This window comes from Canis aureus, chromosome 3 (genome assembly GCF_053574225.1).
Source record: "Canis aureus isolate CA01 chromosome 3, VMU_Caureus_v.1.0, whole genome shotgun sequence".
NCBI classification, from domain to species: Eukaryota; Metazoa; Chordata; class Mammalia; order Carnivora; family Canidae; genus Canis; species Canis aureus.
In genome coordinates this window covers 40,789,796-40,810,974 of record NC_135613.1, presented here as the reverse complement: position 1 = coordinate 40,810,974, position 21,179 = coordinate 40,789,796, and the positions used below count along the sequence as shown (strand labels likewise).

Genomic DNA, 21,179 nt, shown 5'->3' with positions numbered 1-21,179 from the left:
TGTTGATATTAAGAGACGCCTGGGTGGCTAAGTGGTTGAGTGCCTGCCTTTGACTCAGGGTGTGATCCTGGAGTCCTGGGATCCAGTCCTGCATCTGGCTTCCAGCAGGGAGCCTGCCTCTCCCTCTGCCTATGTCTTTGCCTTTCTGTGTGTCAATCATGAATAAATAAATAAAATCTTAAAAAAAAAAAAAGATGTTGATATTAAGAATATCCTATTTGGGGGGCACCTGAGTGGCTTGGTCGGTTAAGCATCTGCCTTAGACTCAGGTCATGGTCCCAGGGTCCTGGGATTGAACTCCATATAGGGCATCCTGCTCAGTGGGGAGTCTGCTTCTTCCTCTTCCTCTCCCCCCCGCTCATGCTCATGCTCTCTGTCTCTGTCTCTCTCTCAAATAATTAAAAAAAAAATATATATATATATACACACACACACACATATACATCCTATTTTGCATCTTCAAAATGCCTCTAAAATTTCTCATATTATATTAACTATAAAGAGGGAAAACAGTTAACAAATGAGAAAGTCAAATTACTTTGTTTTGAATTGAACGCTTTGTGCCTACCTAATTTTTCTAAGGCTTGTATGTTGTCATTTTTTAGATTATCCATTCTTTCTTCAGTTTCCTCATCCCCACCATCCAAATTAGTTTCCGTTTCCACTGCTCCAGTTACATAGCGAGCTGGTGTTCCCGATGGTTCTACAACAGTTCCTAAAATAAGAATTACTAACTTGAATCACTAGTAACTGAAGACCATATTTAAGTGAGCTTATTACAATCCTGTTCACAGACTCATTACAAACATCTCAGGTAACCTACGTATAGGATTCCTTTATTCAAAACACCATGTGAGATAACCACTTAAGTCCTTAAAAATTAAGAAACTGCTGGTAATATTGAAAAGGATAAGGAACCAGGCAATGGGAAGGTAAGAACAAGGTAAAGTCATTGACAAAGGAGTAGATACTTTTCAACCTAGCCTTGGAAAAGAAAAAGAACACTAAGGTCTTACAATCTTGTGCTTGTGGTGGTAAGGAGCAAGATATGCAAAAGAAGTCCATCCCTGTGCTCCGGACTCTGCTAGGTTCTAAAATGACATCATCATGAGTTAAAAAAAAAATTAATTCTACATAGGTAACTTTATGAACTGCAAGGGAACTGGAGAGAATTCCCTTGGTTGCAGTGGTTCCTGCCTTAGCTAAACTGAGCTACGTAATAAGATATCCAAAGCTTTCAATCTCAAGCATGCAAGTCATTACATATCTCTTAAATACAAGAAAGGTTGAAGAAGAGTCATTTTAGATCATTTTTTAAATAATCACACATGACTTATAAAGTATTCCTACCAAAAATATTTAACCTGGATTAACTAAGGCTTTATATCTATCTTCTCACAGGAAATATAGTGGATAGAGAAAGTAGTTAAATTACATTACAATGACAATCAAATTCAGAATGTGGTATTCTAGTGACAAATGAACAAATCCCTCTACAAAAAGTCTGTGCCACAGAGGCGGGGGGGGTGGGAGGGTGCTTCTAGATTAAGAAACCAAAGAAACACAACGCAGGCAGTAAGTCCAATGTGTGACTGAATCTTGATTTTATGAGGTTTTTATTTCAGAGAAGGGGAAATGGGAAAAGAAGCTACAAAAGACATTGGGGGCAACTGGCAAATTTAAGTATGTGTTAAGTATTTAATATTAGGAAATTACTATTAATTTTTTTGATGTGATAATATTATTATATATCTTTATTCTTACAAACTACAGATTTATTCTTACAAACTAAAGTGTCATGATGTCTACTACTCACTCTTAAGTGGTTAAGGAAAAAAGAGAAATAGATGAAACAAATATGGCAAAACAGTAACTGTTGAATCTAAATGGTAGGTTTGTGGGTATTTGTTATTTTTCAATTTTTCTATACATTCAAAATTTTTTATAATAGTATTGACCCATGAACAACGAAGGTAGTTAGGGGCCCTTCCCCTTCTCCATGAAACTGAAAACCCATATAGGGACATCTGGGTGGCTCAGCAGTTGAGCATCTGTCTTTGGGTCAGGGCGTGATCCTGGGGTTCCGGGATCCTGGGGTTCCGGGATCGAGTCCCACATCGAGCTCCCTGTGAGGAGCCTGCTTCTCCCTCTGCCTGTGTCTCTGCCTCTCATGAATACATAAAATCTTAAAAAAAAGAAAAAAGAAAAAAAAATATAAAACTTATGAATCCCCCCAAGTGTAACTACTAACAACCTACTATTGACCAGAAGCCTTACTGATAGGCATAGTCAATTAACATATTTTGTATATTATATGTATTATATACAATATTCTTATAATATAGCTAGAGAAAAGAAAATGTCATTAATGAAGTCATTAAAGTCATAAGAAAAAAAGTAAAAAAAAAAAAGAAAGTCATAAGAAAGAAAATACAGTATAGTACTGTATTGGAAAAAAATCCATGTATAAATGGACCTACACAATTGAAACCTGTGTTGTTCAAGGGTCAACTATAAAAAGTTGGAAAATATAACCAGTTAAAAGTTTCTGTGATCTTGGGGCGCCTGGGTGGCTCAGTAGGTTAAGTGTTAGACTTCTGATTTCCACTTGGGTTGTGATCTCCATTTCCTGGGATCCAGTCTGGGACTCTGCACTCAGCAGGGAGTCTGCTTCTCCCCCCTAGGCATGCATGCCATTGTGCACTCTCTTTCTCAAATGGAAAAATCTGTGTAGACAAACAAATACTGTAAAAAAATTTTTTTAAGTTCCTATGATCTTAATATGACATTTTTAACCATACATAAATTTTTTAGATCGTTAATCCGGTGATACACACTAAAAGCACAGCCTAGTACTAGGCAAAGTAATGCGGCCAGAAGCTGCTAGCGCAGGTGGGGAAAATAGCTACATACCAGAATTTACAGTACAGAGCAGTACATGATGTAATTGCATGCTGCAAGTAATATACAAATTGGTACACAAATAAGATATACAAGGTATACAAAACAGTAGGGGTTTAGAGGAGAAAAAGACAGTTTTAGAATGGTAGAGGAAGGTATTGCACAAGAGCTAGAAGTTGTACAGTTTGCTTCAGTAAAATAGACAAAATGCTGGCTATGGAAGGCACACAAAAGTGTTGTTACATGGGGCAGGGAACAAAGGCAACACCCTTCCCCTATATTACAGTGGCTACATGTAAAACAGGTGATTCCAACAGGGCGTGATAAATGCTATGGTAGACCACTCTTTCAAGGATGCTAGTAAAATCCACATGAAGGTCCTCTCAACCATGGAAGAAGTGCAAATTTAGAGTCAAAATTTATTCCAACATAAATTTAAAATGTAGGCATGCGCAGGAAAGAATTGCTAATTCGCCGATGACATACTTTATTTGATACAGTAGGCTGAAGCCAAGGGCTCTATCAGAGCTATTAAAAACCATTATGTTGATATAAATATTTATGTAAACCTTTTAAGGTCAATATAGCATTTGTACAATTTGTACTATTTAGGCAATTTTTAATTTCATACATACGATGCAGTTGACAGGGCATCTGTCTTTCAGCGGCAAAATTTCCACTATCACATAAAACTTAAAAAGTTCCAATTTAAATATAAATCAATATCAGTTGAAAGCAAGGCTTCCAGGCTTATTATATCTTCAGAAGAGGGGGGGGCAAAATGTATTCATCTTCTGACAAATTCTAATGGAATTATTTCTTACTCGCTAGTTCTATAACTAGTCATTCATCTTAAATTGAATTTGTTTTCAGGATTGTCAAATTTTGTTGATCTACACATTAATAACTTGATAATTAAAAAACTGCCATGCATATTATTATGTATTTGTTCTATGATGAAAATCTGCTATTCTTTAATCAAAATAACAAATATTTCACAAATAAAAATGTTCTTAATAGAAATCCAGGTTTTATTTTTCCCCTCTGTATTTCAAAGAGTAAATCAGGAGACATTAGAATCAAATATATCGTTAGAAGTAATATGAAATCTGAAGTGTGCAAAATGTCAAAGCATTAGACAAATGAGAGCCCCCTAGAACAAAAGGTGTTGAAGCTTTATTATTCAAATATAAGTAATAAATGAAATTTAGAAGCTTTTTTGGAAAAATGATTTCCATCCCCATTTAGAACAGCTCTCAGAGCTTAATGCATGTCAGGGTTCACGTTCTAACATTTGGACTGGCACATTATAATAGGCAAGGAAACTCTTCTTCAATGCACAAATGAGCTGATTCATTTCTCCATCACTGCATTACAAAAAGACAGGCAGTTTTTCCTTCCCAGACTCACAGAACAACTTCCCCAAGTAAGCTATTCTTCCAAGCCCAGACTATGCGGTGGGGAGAGGGATACTGGAATTAACTACCTCTGTCTGAAGACCGTTCAAGGGGAGAAGTAGATGAACACATCTTCCTTCGAACTAGAGTTAGGTGTACCACTTGCCCTGCATTTCGTAATACTTCAACAACATCCTGGTTGGTAAAACCCTGAATATTCACACCATCAACCTAAAACAGGAAGAGACACATTAAACAGAGAGTTCAAGGTAACTGCTATTTTCAATTCTAACAAGGCAGAATAATATTAGGCAATTCATTTCATGCCAAAGTGAATTTGTATTAAACCTAAGTAATTATCTTTGAATAGGATGCAAACTTGGTAGTAAAACATGCTGACAAGCTTCCTGAAAACCTAAAGAGCAAACTCAAACTTACACTCCACAGAGTCACACATTAAACTGACAACCCGAGAGGTCAAAGTTCTTAGTCTCTGCTGCTATTCAAAATTCAAAGTCCTATAAAAGATGGTCAACTGCTATACCTAGCTCTTAAGACGTACTAAGTAGAAGCCATTATTATAAAAAATCAAAGAGGTCATCCAACACTTCATCCCACTATCCTATAACTATGTGGTATTTTCCAGAAGAGACACACAGATATCCCCGCATTGGGTTTTCTAGTGCTGTGAAAAAGTATATTCAAGAAACAGATTTACTAATCTAAGTCAAGCCCAATCCTCATTTCTGAAGTCCATCAGGACAAATAAGCCTCAGGTTCCACCCAATTCCCTTAAGCTGGCCAAACCATTACTTTAGCTATCCCCAGAAGTATTCTCTCCAAAGCATCCACCGCTATTGCTTGCCTCTATACCTTGCAAATTACAGGACATTTCCTAAACTAAGAGTCATGAAAGATGCTTCCTTAGATGGACCTGAAGAACAAAGATTCAAATGATAGTTACAAACATCTGTTTCTATGTAAATCACTAAATTAAATGTGTGTGTGTATGTAGAATGTTTATGCTTCAAAAGTATTGTTCAAATAAACTTTAAAGCTTAACCAATTTCCACTAAATGGAGAAAAGACCAGTCTGAATTGCCAAAAGGTAATTATTATATCCTTCAATATATAAAATATCTCAATTTTGTATGTACTAAAAATTACTGTTAGAAAAATTACTTCCATGAAGAGATAAAAAGAGCCAATTAATAGCCTACTAAAATGTATATAAAATGATTGAGTTTAAAGAACACAGAGGTGCTTGAAAGTCATTTTTAGGAGAATGCTAAATCATCTTTCAGGTATATGTGTGTGTATATATATTTTTTCCTGCCAATATGGCTGGTGACTCCTTTCTTCATACACAGTGAAAAAAAAAAAAAACAAACAAAAAACAAAAACAAAAAAATCTAGGACCCTACGAGTCTAAATCAATGAAATTTCACTGAACTTAATTTTTTAAAACATTATGAGACCATATGAAGATATTCTCCTCTCACACATATTATAATAAAGATAACTTTTTTCCCCAACCTGATTCAATTATAAGACAAAGGGTAGTTACTTACAGCAACTATTTTGTCATTCACTTGAATTTGGCCGTTGTGGTATGCAGCACTGCCGGGTATTATACTTTTCACATAAATCCCTGAAGCCTCCCCTGAGGTACATGAAAACATATGGAGAATGGAAGAAAGCTCTAATTAGACCTTGATTGCAAAATTCATATCAAGAGGTTAATTAGCTACAGGGGCTGACTTGAGGCTTGATAAATACTATTTTGAACACAAGCAGAGAAATTGATGGATTATTTCAAACTGTCACCATCACAAGTGACCCGAATTTGAAATGATGTGACTGATGACTATTTCTGGAAAAATAATCAGTAATGGAAGCTTGATGAAATTGCACTATAAGCTGGAATTCAGGAGAGCCCAGGCAGTCTCATCCTCTTCTCTTGGGCTTTCTTCCTTCTTCCTCAGGCCCTGGAGCCTTATCACTTTTCACCAGCTCTAAGACTAGAGTCTCCTACCTGGTCTTCCTGCCTACATTTAGTTCACTGCTCATGTTAGCTTCCCAGACATAGAAAAGTACACACAGAGTTTAAAAACAAATTAATTTTAAAACTTAGCAACATTAATCTTTACATTACAAAATATTTAAATACAAGCAAATGGCTAAATAAAAATTACAACTATATAAAAAGTATACATGCCTATGGGCAAAAGACTAGAAGAGAAAATAGAAAATGAAAAACTGTAAGTTTGGATGATTTTATATTTTTATTCTTTCATTTCAAATGAACTCACAATATTGTCTATAGAAGAAAAATAAACATCAATGAATTCCTATTTCCTACATATTAAAATGCAAATTTCACAGAATCATATTCAAGGACCTCCATAATCTGCCCAAAACTTTTTTTTACACTTATCTTCCAACTGCCATCCCTCCAAAACAAAAGCGCACACGCACAAGACTTGATATTTCACCAAAACACTAAATATTGTCATGATGTCATATCCCTTTTTTTTAATTCATTTTTTCTTCCTCTAAATCTCATCCCTTCTACTAAAATCTTTTTCCATTCCTACCACAAATGGCTGTGAATTCCTTATTTTGTTCTGTCAAATTTAATCTTTCATCTGCCATATGATAGTTTGCTTATATCTCTGCTAGGACACATATTTCATTTATCCTTAAACATTTTTTTTTTTAGGGCAGCTGGGTGGCTCAGCCATTTAGCGCTGCCTTCAGCCCAGGGCATGATCCTGGAGACCCGGGATCAAGTCCCATGTCAGGCTCCCTGCATGGAGCCTGCTTGCTTCTCCCTCTGATGGTGTCTCTGCCTCTCTCTCTCTCTCTCTCTCTCTCTCTCTGTCTCTCATGAATAAATAAATAACATCTTAAAAAAAAAAATTCTTTTAGGGCAGCCCAGGTGGCTCAGCGGTTTAACGCCACCTTTAGCCCAGGGCTAAAATGTGGGTTGTTTTTTTTTAAGATGTTATTTATTTATTCATGAGAGAAACAGAGGGGGGAGGGGCAGAGACACCAGCAGAGGGAGAAGCAGGCTCCATGCAGGAAGCCTGACATGGGACTCGATCCCAGGTCTCCAGGATCATGCCTGGGGCTGAAGGCAGGTGCTAAACCACTGAGCCACCCAGGGATCCCCTATTCTTAAACATTTAAGAGTTATTTACATATTCCTTTCTCAGACTAGACTTTTCTTAATATTCATTTTTCTATCCCTTTCAGAACTAAGCAAAGTAACTCCCTGAAAAGTCCAATGAACAGAATAAAGGAAAAATTACTCTGAAAGACTACATGTTAAAAACCATACTGAGTTTTTAAATGTTCTCGTTTTTGGATTTGCCACTGTCTCCCTCTCCCAAAGTCTCCAAAACTTCTTTTGAGAATAAAGAAGTAAAATGACTCTTTCCTTTATTCAGTAACATAAGTATCAAATTTTCTCAATTTTCTATCAGTTATCCACTTTCACTTGACTTGGTATGTATATTGTTAGGTTTACAAGAACACTCCAAAAACTTTATATAATAAAGGTTCATAAGCCACAAGTTTAGGAACTAAGCCATGATTTCTCTAATGAGACAGCATATTAAGAGCTATTCAATATAGCTTTTTTTTCCCCCCAACATTATTATACAATCCATACTTAGCTCTTTTGGAATTCATTTAAATTCTGAGCCTAATAAAGGTGGCACTTAGAAAAGTCTAAAGGTTTGAAAACAGTTATTTCATTAGGCTAAAATAGCACAAGGTGGTCTGACATGAATTTCACTCAGGACTTTGAATACATTAGCACTCTTAATCTTTCCACCTGCTGTAAGTATGCAAAATAATATTTTTTTTTAAAAAATCAACTTTCTAATCTTGTTATTTTTTAAAAACTAGAACATTTCATAACTCGGAATTCATGTTATGAGCAAATATTTGTCCAAAAGGTTTATTTTTCCTTACTTTAATGATTGTCTTACTAATAATAGAGTAACTCTTAAAATAAGTTACCAAAGCTTTGCATGTAGGAGTTGAGGCAGTGTTATTCAGAGATACTTGGGCCATGTATTTATTCTTACAATAGAATCCCTTTAAAGGACAGGAAAATAATTCTAATTAAATAATTTATTCTATATTATTTTTTAGTAATTACAGTATTTTTGACATTCATAATATGAAACATACACAGTAATCCTTTTACATTAGCACATCCAAAATGTCAGAATATGTAACAGTCACAATATTTATAATTATCTATCTTAGAAAAATGTTATACACTAAGTTATACAATTTGATCCTTTTGCTAATGACAATCAAGTCAGCTATAAAATTACTGAGATAAAAGTATAAATCTCTAATCACTGGAAAGTAACTGGCTGCCACTATAGATAACACAGTTTTATTGTTCAGTATTAAAATTTGCACTTATTTAATTTTACTATCTAGAAAACTTCACACCCTTTACAATTATTTCCAAATATAAAATGATTCATTTACCTGTATGAGCAGTTCCAATATAACCAACAATTCTAATCCCAAGACTCTGTCCATCTTTTTTAATGAGCTCAACACCATAAGTTTCATAAAGAGAACTGTCCTAAAAGGGAAAAAAAAAAACAATTTTAGTGATACACATTATTTAATTCCATAACTGTGTGTAGTCAGTTTGTGCATGGTTTGCCAAGTATTTTTTTTTAGAACCTGTGGCAGAAACTTTGATTCCTGGTGCTATTGCTGTGTTTATGTTCCATTATGTGGCAAAAGGGAGATTAATCCAGGTGCATCTGATCTAATCAGGGGCCTTTCAAAAGCAGAGTTTTCTAGATGGCCACAGAAAAGGAAGTGAAATTGAAGCATAAAGGCTGGACTTGTGGTAGGAGGTCTGTGAGAAGTTACATTTCTGGAAGAGCTGAGTGTGGTCCTTAGCTGATAGTTAGCAAAGAAGAGACTTCAGTCCTACAGCTTCAAGGAATATATTCTACCAACAATTAAATAAGCTCAGAAATGGACTGTCCGCAGAGCATCCAGATAAGAGTCCAGCCAGCCCTTAATTTTGGTCATATAGAAATCTAAGCAGAGCCTAGCCATGTCCACCCAGACTTCTGTCCTACACAACTAACAAAGCAGGTTGTTTTAAGCCACTAAGTTTGTGTTGTTGGTTTTTTTTTTTTTTTTTTTTTTTTTTTTAATGTTTTGTTTTGTTTTTGAGAGTGAGAGAGCATGTACGAGACATGAGGCTCGATCTCATGGCTGGAGCTGAGATCATGACCTGAGCTGAGATCAAGAGTCAGACACTTAACTCACTGAACCATCCAGGTGCCTTAGTGATAATTTATACAACAACAGAAAACTAATACAGCTATTTAGAAAACACTCAGGATAAATTTTTATCTAAAAAAAACCCAGGGGTGCCTGGGTGGCTCAGTGGGTTAAGCATCTGCCTTTGGCTCAGGTCATGGTCTCAGGGTCTCAAGATCGAGTCCTGCATTGTGGGGCGAGGGGTGGTCTCTGCTCAGTGGGAGGCCTGTTGCTCCCTCTCCCTCTGCCCCTCCCCTTGCTCGTGCTCTCTCACATAAATGAATAAAATATTTAAAAAAAAAACAAATGTAAAGAAAAGTTTAGAAACAAATGGTAAAAATTACTGTGAGTAATTATTGTGAGCAAAAAATATTCAACTAAAACTTACTTTCATACTTCTAATTTAAAATATTTCTTTTAAAGAATAAAATGTCGGGATACCTGGGTGCCTCAGCAGTTGAGCACCTGCCTTTGGCCCAGTGTGATCCTGGAGTCCCAGGATCAAGTCCCACATCAGGCTCCCTGCATGGAGCCTGCTTCTCCCTCTGCCTATGTCTCTGCCTCTTTCTATCCGTGTCTCTCATGAATAAATAAATAAATAAATAGAATCTTTAAAAAAAATAAAATAAAATAAAGAATAAAATGTCTAAAAACATGGTTCAATTCAAACGACTAACATTAGAAAGGAAACAGTTAATTGCATCAAATTCTCACTTATCACAGAGCTACATTGTCCCCACTACTGAAATGAAGGCTCTAGACAGCTAGAGTAATAGAGGGGAAGAAAGTGGCTACAACCGATTTAGAGAGGAAAACAAATGATGCTAACATCTCAGACAGAAAACTTCCATTCACAAGGTTCCAAGGAGAGGCAAACAATTTTCTAGAACAGCCCCTCAAATACACATAAATGATGGTCTTCTACCCCTCCCCACCAAAATCACTTCTCCTTTCTTTCCCCGGCCCCTCCTTTTAAAAACTATTTCTTTTCTTTAGCTTTATTACTCCTTGATTCAGAGCCTGTGACATGGCTAGAAAGATCCTGGAATAGACCAGAAAGATCTGAATTCAAATTCCAGCTTGCAACTTACTCACTATATGATTTTATTTATTTATTTTTGAGATCAAGATCTGAGCTGCCTGAAATCAGGTTTCGGACACTTAACTGTGCCACCGAGGTGCCCCTCACTATATGACTTTTAAATGGGTAATTTATTTTTTTTTAAGATTTTATTTATTTATTCATGAGAGACAGAGAGAGAGGCAGAGACATAGGCAGAGGGAGAAGCAGGCTCCCTCTAAGGGAGCCTGATGTGGGACTTGATCCCAGGACCCCGAGATCATGATCTAAGCCAAAGGCGGACGCTCAAGCACTGCCCAGGCACCCCTTAAATAAGTAATTTAGACTTGAGTTCCTTCAGCTAATATGATCTTATCTTAATGAAAGAATAAGACCTATCTTGAAGAATTCCTGTAAGAATTGCAGATGACCTTGACAATTCTGGGTATTTGATAACAATAATGATTATTGTTTATTATAATGGTTATAATATATATTATTATCTATTCCCTTTATTCATTCTGTTCCTGTGATAACTTCTACACTGACCAGTATTTAGTTTCCCATCCAATATGTGGATGACCATATATGGAGGTGACCACTCTAATGACATACAAATGGCAAGTACCAGCCAGGCTCAGTCAGTGGAGTATGCGACTCTTGATCTTGGAGTCATGAGTTCAAGCCCAACATTGGGCATACAGCTTACTTTAAAATAAATAAATAAAATTTTTGAAAAGCCTTTATTTTAAAAAAGAAATGGCAAATATTATTTTCCAATTTACTAGATGATTAGCTGAAGTTTAGTGAGGTTGAATGATGCTGAGAAACAGCAAAAAAGAAAATCAAACTTGTCTAATGTCTCCCAACTGGGCTCTCCTCTGCTTCACTGGGAGGCACTACTCATACTCACATGGCACTTTGAGTCGAAGGCATCTCAAATCTTGCAGGGTCTCATAACTAGTATTTATAGCAGAAGAACTATTTATATACTCACAGTACTAGGGCTCCTGTTAGCTACAGCAGGCAGGGCAACAGGTAAGGCTGCAGGGGTAGGAGGGGTTACAGAAGTTTCACCAACTGGGTCTCTTGCAACAAGCATCCTGACTGAATTTCCACAGTTCCTTAGCACTTGTGCAACTTGCTCGCTGGTCATTCCCTGCACATCTGTGTCACCAATCTTCAAGATGTGGTCCCCTGTCTGGAGTCTTCCATCCTTTAATTGAAGAAAAAAAACAAAATTATTCCAACAAATCAATGGTTTAATTTCACTAGCTAATAATCAATTCATCAGACTTTCAATTCTGGTAGAATGGCTGACAAAGAAGCCACCTATAATATGCTCAATGGGACGCCTGGGTGTTTGAGCATCTCCCTTTGACTTAGGGCATGATCCTGTGGTCCTGGGATCAAGTCCTGCATCAAGCTCCCCATGAAAAGCCTGCTTCTCCCTCTGCCTATGTCTCTGCCTCTCTCTTTCATGGACAGATAGATAAAATCTTTAAAAAAAAAAAAAGCGTATTGTTTTAATGAATGCTGAACTGGCAACAGAGAAAAGGAAATCTTTGCCAAAAAAAAAAAAAAAAAAGATGAGGTGGAGGATGTGTTCAAAAGAAGAGTAACTAGAATTCTAAAATGGACATTTACGCGAGGGCATCACTTCATGCCTAATGGCCTAGAGCCAGGGCATTAATGACCACAAAGATAGGGAGAGATCAGAAAGTCCTGGGCTGCAAAAAGGGCGGGAGTTTGGATCAGAAGTTTCCGGCATCAAGCCAGGAATTCTGAAGGCCAACAAACTCAGTGGCATGTTTAAGGATCAGCAAGATGTCAGTATGGCTGGAAGAGGATGAGCAAAGAGTAGAGTAATTAAGAGGAGATGGGAGCATTAACTGGAGGTCAGCAGTGCAGAGCATTTGCTCTGAACCAGTGGGAAGGGAAGTCATTGAAAGGCTTTGAACAGAGAAGGGACATTATCTGACTTCTTTTACCAAGATCCCCCAAACTTCTGTACTGAAAACAGGCTATAGGAGAGGAAGCAACAGAAGCAGAGAGATACCAGTTAGGAAGCTACAACAGTAACCTAAAAAGAGATAATACTAGCCTGCGGACTGGGTTAGCAGTTGGAGTGTGGAGGAGACTCTAGATGTAGATGTATTCTTTTTAAGATCTTATTTATTTATTTTGAGAGACACACACACACACACAGAGGCAGAAACACAGGCAGAGAGAGAGAGAGAGGCAGGTTCCCTGAGATGAGCCCAATGCGGGACTCAATCCTAGGACCACAGGATCACAATCTGAGCCAAAGGCAGATGCTCAAGCACTGAGCCACCCAGGTGCCCCTCTAGATGTATTCTTAATGAACTTTCAACAGGCTCTACTGATAGCTTCTACATGAGGTATGAAGAGAAAAAAGGACTCAAAACTCCAAGTTGTTAATCCTAAGCAACTAGAAAGTTGCTATTAGTTGAGAGAAAGAGGACTACAGAGGAACAGATAGAAGTAGAAATCAGGCATTCAGTTTTAGAGATATCCAGTCTGAGATCCTATTAGACATGCAAGTGGAGATGCCAAATATGCAGCTGGATATACAAATTTGGAGTTCAGGAAAGAAGTTCAGGCCAGGGGATCCCTGGGTGGCTCAGCGGTTTAGAGCCTGCCTTCAGCCCGGGGTGTGATCCTGGAGTCCTGGGATCGAGTCCCACATCGGGCTTCCTGCATGGAGCCTGCTCCTCCCTCTGCCTGTATCTCTGCCTCTCTCTCTATGTCTCTCATAAATAAATAAAATCTTAAAAAAAAAAATTCAGGCCATATATTAAATTTAAGAGTCATTAGCATATAATATATTTAAAGTTAGGATTCTGGATGAATTTAGAGAACTTAGAGAAAGGATACATAATGTTCTATTTCTTAAGCTCGGGATATGTACATGGGTAATTATTGTTATTTTTATTTAAATGTTATATTTCTTTAAGTAATACATACATTGGTGATTATTGTCATTATTATTTTTAACTTTTTTTTTTTAAGATTTCTTGGTTGGCAGACACAACCACTGAGCCACCCAGGAGTCCCTATTGTCATTATTTAAAATGTGCATAGCCCAAAAGAAAAAAAGAAGTGCATAGCCATTATATATACTTTTTAATATATATTTTCATATCTATATTTCATACACAGAAAAGTTTAAAACACAATTTATCAAAAAGCATAGCAGTTTAAAATGTTTAATATTGGGACAGCTGAGTGGCTTAGCTTTGACTGTCTGCCTTTGGCTCAGGGTGTGATCCCGTAGTCCTGGGATTGAGTCCCACATCGGACTCCCTGTGAGGAGCCTGCTTCTCCCTCTGCCTAGGTCTCTGCCTCTCTCTCTGCATCTCTCATGAATAAATAAATAAAATTTTAAAAATAAAAATAAATGTTTAATATTTCCATTCTACCTCTATTTGTCAAATTATTGAAACAGCAACAGATCTGCATTTCACCTCATCAGAAATTGTGAATTCTCTTTATTCAAAATTTGAATTCTTTTTTACTATAAAAAGATACCAAGATGTAAACATAGTTGGTTACAAAAAATTATACCTACCTAGTACTTTACAGGTCTTTTTATGCATCATCTCATTCAGAGAGGGACAGCTTGAGCAAATGGGATTCAGAAAGGTTGAGTGACTTGGCCAAGGTCACAAAGGTTATGAGAGAATCAAAGTCCAACCCAGTTGAAATAAAAACCAGTTCTCATTTAGTCCTTTGTCTCATACTTGGATACCTCCAGAGTGACACTAATAGTCAATAAATTTACTTTTCTCCTATTCTCCAAGAAACTGCTTATGACTGTCAAAAAGCTTAAATAAAATGAAGATGAAAAGTAGATATTTTGCAACTGAGAGAGAAGGACAGCCTGAGAATAGAGCAATGACCCCTCAGGCTTGTACAGTGCTAGGCTCCATATTCCTGGCTCCAAAAGGCACCATTTATATGGTTTAGATGAAATTCAGAAGAAAAAAAAGTAAAAAAAAAAAAAAAAAAAAAAGACTTAAGAAAAAGTCTATTCTCCATCCTTCCTTTTCTCCAATTTTGCAGAAACCTGAATGAAGGAAGGTATCAGATCAAAATAATAAGTAAAAAACTATGGGCTTTGTTGTGAAGTCTGCAGAAGGCCCTCGAAGCAACTGGAAGAGGAGAAAAGGAGAAAAACAGAAATGCAATTCAACTCAGAAACATTTACAAAGATGTAGAGAAAACATAGATGCAAAGAGGAAATAAGAATTGGTGGATTTCTACTTTAAGCACTAATAATTTGATAGTGTATCAATGCAACAACCTGAAATAAAACAAGTAACTACTCAAGAGAAAGACAGTGGTCATGATGAAAAACAAGGGTAAAGCTGCCTCTATAAATCAAACTCTTCTTGAACAAAATTATGCCTGATCAAGAATAAAGAATATGTCAAATAAGTGAACTTGGCTTGGCCAAAGGAGGGCACTTCAGCATAAGTACATATTTAGTCACTTCCTAGGCACTATTTTTGTTCCTATTTTACCTCTATTCAATTTTAAATGATGTAGATAATTTGCATCTGTCACTGAAAGTCAAACATTTTCGTCTTCCAGAAAAACAGGTGTTCTAAGGAATTCATAAGTGCAAACACAATCATTAGTCAGACTGATAGGAAAGACACCAAAATGACAGCTACCTTGTTTAAGTCCAGCAGCCAGCCTGGGTGGCTCAGTGGTTGAGCATCTACCTTCAGCTCAGGGCATGATCCCGGGGTCCTGGGATCAAGTCCCACATCCATTCCCTGCATGGAGCCTGCTTCTCCCTCTGCCTATGTCTCTGCCTCTCTCTCTCTCTCTCTCTGTCTCTCATAAATAAATAAATAAAATCTTTAAAAAAAGTCCAGCAGCCCCAAATATTGCATTTTATTGATATTTTTTGATCAACATTCTCCTTCCATAACATGTCTACTATGCAAGGAAATTAAAAGGCATAGGGTTTTGTTCTTTAACAGAAATCATAAATCAATGATAGCCAATAAATAGCTATGCCAAGATTCAAAGACTTAGCATGCTAATCAAACATTCAAATATAAAAGTATATTAACCTATAGGTTCTTTCAAAAGAGGAAAACAATTATGCATATAGGCTAGAGAGTATGGAAGGCACAAAAATTAATACAGCTGATGTAATAAGATATCTTGCATTAGAATGAAAAGGCTAAAAGTATTATTTATTAACTTTAATCTAAGTTAGCAGGTATAAGCTAAAAAATGTATTCCTTTGCATTTTAAATTCCCCGATAAGCAGTATGGATGATAATTTCAATTCAAAAAAAATATTTGAGGGGCATTTGGCTGGCTCAGTGAGCAGAGCATGTGACTCTTGATGGAAGGGTCACAAGTTCAAGCCCCATATCAGGCATAGAGCCTACTTAAAAAATAATAATTCTTTAAATATATTTTAATTAAAAACATATTTTTAATTAATAAATAAATAAATATAAAATATTTGAAAACCTAAAGGATTCAGGCCTGACCTACAAAGTTAAGAAATCAAAGTTGTTTCTTTCAAAACAAAAACACAGAAAACAAACTTCTAGTTTTGATTCCAGGCCAGTTCTATCATTGATCTTTAATCAAAAGGCAATATAACATTGGCAGGAAATAGCAACTTTTTAAAATGAACACTCTTTCCCTCAAAAAACTAAAGGAAGATACCAAATCTAAAAACATCTATCCTATCCTCCTCAAATTCCCAGAGCCCTTATCAAGTGATTTTTAAGGATGAGGAAAAGATCTGTTTATAGACTTACTCAATGCAAAATTTCTTGGGAATAATTAACTATTCAGTGGCCTCACGCTGGGTCTGGCTTATTCTAAACTGAAAATTCCTCATTGTACACACCCACTCTCCAATCTCTGCTTGGTTACATTCCTTCTTAGTATGAAAGATTACTGGATAGCTAATATTACTTATAATATAATTGCCTAACACCAAAAAGTCAATAATTCATGACGACTTTTAAACAGACTGCATTGTTATAGTTACCTTCCAGGGAATGGGGTTAATTCAATGTATGTGACTGCCCTAGAATTTCTCTAGACCATAAGAAAGATACTTCTGTTAAATGAAGTTTTACACTATCCATTCTCAATCTAAAAACAAAACAAAACAAAAACAAAAACAAAAACAAAACAAAACAAAATCTTCTCTTTAAAATTTTTGGAATTTTTACCACAACTGAATGAAATTCTGAAAAGACATATGTTTCAGGTACTGTGAATTTTGGAGACTATCTGAGGATTATAAATAGATATGGGTTTATAGATTTATAGGTTTTAAGATTGATGTATTATTATATATTATAGATTTATAAATTTAAGACTGATGTATTATTATATATTACAGATTTACAACATAAATTATAAGTCTTTTAGTTCCCCTTACACGATACCATATAATTTTCCCAGCCATGGAATTGGCCCTGATTACATTTACTGATTGGTCATTGTAACTAAATCTCAACAAGTGTTTCTTAAAAAGCTCATTATGAATCAATATTTTTCCGTTTCATTTACTTTCTAACATTAGAGGTAGAAGACAACAGAAGGACAAGTAGTAGAGGCTTTGGAGTCAGATACACCCAAGTTCAAATCCTGGCTGTACTTTGATCAAGCTGTATGGCCAAACATCAGTTATTTATTCTACCTAAATCTCAGATCACTCTTCAGCAAAATGGGAATAAATCCCTCTCTCATTGATCTGTGAACATTAAACTCAATACTATATGTAAAGTCTTTAGCCTACTGCCTTGCCTATAGCACATCATCAAATGCATCCATTTCTGATGCCCCTTTAGGCTGCAGTGACATCAGTTAGGTGTTCTTAGGCACACCCCCTTAATTATTCTCATCTTTTTACAGATTATATATAAATAATCTGTAAACACAAAAGAAAATGTAAAAGGCTATTTCATGAAACTTTTTTTTTTAAAGATTTTATTTATTTATTCACAAGAGACAGAGAGAGAGAGAGAGAGAGAGGCAGAGACATAGGCAGAGGGAAAAGCAGGCTCCATGCAAGGAGCCCAATGTGAGACTCGATCCTGGGACCCCAGGATTAGCCCCTAAGCTGAAGGCAGATGCTTAACCACTGAGCCACCCAGGCTTCCCATGAAACTCTTTTAAATAAGGAATACTGACTTCCTTTACTAACTTTCTATTATCTCATTATATATTCTTTGAAGAAAGATTAATTAACCCCATTAGCTGAACATAGGTATCACTTTATGATCAATCTTGATCACATCTAAACTAATGACCTAGGACATCTATATTCCCTTACCATAAAGATTGCCATAGCCAACAGTGAGCATTAACATTCAAAACATGAGTATATTTTAATTAAAAGCAGTAATTCCCATTCATTCTTTTAAAACTAAGGTCAGGCTACATGAGCAACAACTTGTAAAGGCTTAGCAACAAAGCACAGAGCCAGTTGAAGAAATTTTATCGGCCATAAGCTGAGATGAAAGAAAGAAGAAGGGATGGCTCTGTCTCCTATGCTTAGACCTCACCACATTCCCTACAGGAAAAAGCCAATAGTTCTCTTGCTTCTAGAGCTATTTCCTGATAAGCTTAGACCAACCCTGGACAAGTATACATCTGGAAAAAAAAAATATGAGGATGAACTTTAGATAAACAGATTTAAGCAGTAAAAGACAGGCTTCAGAGTCAAACAGATGTGGGCTCAATTTTGATTTTATCATTTCCTAATAAGTAGCCTTTGGCAATTTCTTAACAGTTTCCATATCTATAATTTGAAAATAAAATTTATGACTGTTTTAAGGATTACATGGGAATAATGTATATTAGGCAGATAAGAATGTCTGGTATAAACAAACATTTGCTCTTGCATCATGACTGATGGGCTTACCCCAACCCCCTCCTTGATGACCTGAAATAGTGACAATCCCTTCCAGTAAAGGCTGAAAATCAGACCTGGGCCTTTCCCAACAGTATCTCAAAGGGATTAATTTGGGAAACTGCACATCATATTCTCCTTGTGACAATTATTAATGCACATTAGGATATTAAAAGCTCAGACAATTCTTACAGTAAAGAAGTCTATTTGATTTTGTTTAACTTGGTGTTTTCTAAATTTATCTGACCCTTTGTTTTTCACAGTGACTATACCACTTTGCATCTTGAAAAATGCTACTCCAGCAAATAAGCCCATGAAAATTGCTAAGGGTCAGGGGATATGTGGGAAAAGATATCAGAATATTCCACAGTACCTCATTTTTTATCAGATTACAAAAAATCTCCAGGGACACCTGGGTGGCTCAGTGATTGAGCATCTCTCTTCGGCTCAGGGCATGATCCCGGGGTCCAGGATCGAGTCCTGCATCAGGCTCCCTGTGGGGAGCCCGCTTCTTCTGCCTATGTCTCTGCCTCTCTCTCTCTCTCTATCCCTCCCTCTCTCTGTCTCTCATGAATAAATAAATAAAATCTTTTTACAAAAATTCCCCAAAACCCTTAAGAATATATTTTCTGCCACAGATGTGTTTTGAAGATCCATAAAATGACCATTCTCAGTCTTTCTGGTCTCAGAAACCCTTCACACTCTTAATTATTGAGGATGGAGAAACGGGCATTGCAAAGACACACAGGAACTCTTGTGGGTGATGGATATGTTCTTCTTCTTCACTAAGGAGACAGATGGTATGACGGTTAAAGTCTGTATGTTACCTTTTCTAGGCTATGGTACCCAGTTTTATGGTGAAACACTAATCTAGATATTATGTGAAGGTACTCTGAAGATATAATTAACATCCACAATTGGTTGACTTTAAGAACATTACCCTTGATAACATGGGGGGGTGGGGCTCTATCAAATCAGTTGGAAGACTAAGAGCAAACCTGAGATTTCCTTGAGAAAAAGGAATTTTGCCTTAAGACTGTAACAGAAATCCCATCTGAGTTTCCTAAGAAATCTTGCCAAACAGCCCTACAAATTTCAAAGTCCAGATTGCATTATCAAGTCTTGCCTGAGTTTCCATCCTCTAGCCTGCCCTACACATTTCAGACTTGCCAGTAAACACGTCAGATTCATTAAACTGTATATTTTACGTGTGTGCAATTTATTGTATGTCAATTTTATCTCAAAAATTACAGAGAATCTGAAAGAGCTTTTGTTTACGTGATTTTCTATGTTTTCTACTGAATTAGAAAATAGAGAAATTTTAAAAATATTTAATACAGGGGTGCATGGGTGACTCAGTGGTTGAGGGTCTGCCTTTGGCTCTGGTCGCAATCCTGGTCTCCTAGGGTCGAGTCCTACATCAGGCTCCTCACAGAGTCTGCTTCTCCCTCTGCCTATGTCTCTGCCTCTCTCTGTGTGTCTCTCATGAATAAATGAATAAAATCTTTTAAAAAATATTTAAAAAAATAAAAATATTTAATACATGTAATATGCTAATATATATTTTTATATATTGATGTATACACTTTTTACAAATAAAAGCTACATTTTCTATAGCAAAACAGTGAGAAGAGTGGTATTTTTTTAAGATTGTATTTATTAAAAAAAAAAAAAAGACTTTATTTATTTATTCAAGAGAGACACAAGAGAGGGAGAGGCAGAGACACAGGCAGAGGGAGAAGCAGGCTCCATGCCAGAGAGCCTGACATCGGACTCGATCCCGAGTCTCCAGGATCATGCCCTGGGCTGAAGGTGGCGCTAAACCGCTGAGTCACCCGGGCTGCCCAAGTGATATTATTTATTTGATTTTATTTATTTGAAAGAGCAAGAGAGCACAAGCAAGGGGGGTGGCAGGCAGAGGCAGAGGGAGAAGCAGGCAGCCTGATGTGGGGCTCGATACCAGGGTGCTGCTGGATCATGATGACCATGACTGGAGTCAAAGGCATACACTTAACCAACTGGGCCACCCAAGGGGGCCCAGAGTGGTATTTTTAAATATTTTTGGAAATTTTTTTTAAGATTTTATTTATTTATTCATGAGAGACCGAGAGAGAGAGAGAGGCAGAAACATAGGCAGAGGGAGAAGCAGGCTCCATGCAGGACACCAGATGTGGGACTCTATCCAGATCTCCAGGATCATGCCCCAGGACGAAGGTGGCGCTAAAACGCTGAGCCACTTGGGCTGCCCTGGAAATCTCTTTAATGTCTGGCTTAAAAGAAGATAAAATCTGGCCTCAATTGGATACGTAGTTGGAAAATGGAGGAGTATTTTAATAGTCCTTTGAGTCCATTCTTCTTTGATAACACACCAAAACTTGGTAAGTTGTGGTTTCTTAAAGATCAGCTGCAATATAGAATCTCCAACTTCATCAACAAACCTTCAAATATGGTTTCATTAAAATCTATTGCTCAATCTTGAATTCTGAATGGAACTTTTACCTATATATAGTCATATCACACATTGGTCTTCATAAAATATTGATCCACAGACTCATGCAGATCTTTCAAATGTTGACAT

The 21,179-nt window shown here is 36.6% G+C and overlaps 1 protein-coding gene across 8 annotated transcripts in view; it reads right to left on the bottom strand.

Annotated features, from left to right (window-relative positions):
- Nucleotides 1-21,179, bottom strand: part of PATJ (PATJ crumbs cell polarity complex component) — a 354,601-nt gene that overhangs the window by 304,633 nt on the left and 28,789 nt on the right. For all 8 annotated transcript variants that reach the window (XM_077892030.1, XM_077892027.1, XM_077892033.1 and 5 more), the window contains exons 8-12: nt 11,672-11,890; nt 8,814-8,913; nt 5,870-5,961; nt 4,388-4,529; nt 569-715 (exon numbers count right to left, since the gene is read on the bottom strand). In XM_077892030.1, coding sequence (XP_077748156.1) covers nt 569-715; nt 4,388-4,529; nt 5,870-5,961; nt 8,814-8,913; nt 11,672-11,890 — 700 coding nt within the window. The remainder of the gene's footprint in view (nt 1-568; nt 716-4,387; nt 4,530-5,869; nt 5,962-8,813; nt 8,914-11,671; nt 11,891-21,179) is intronic.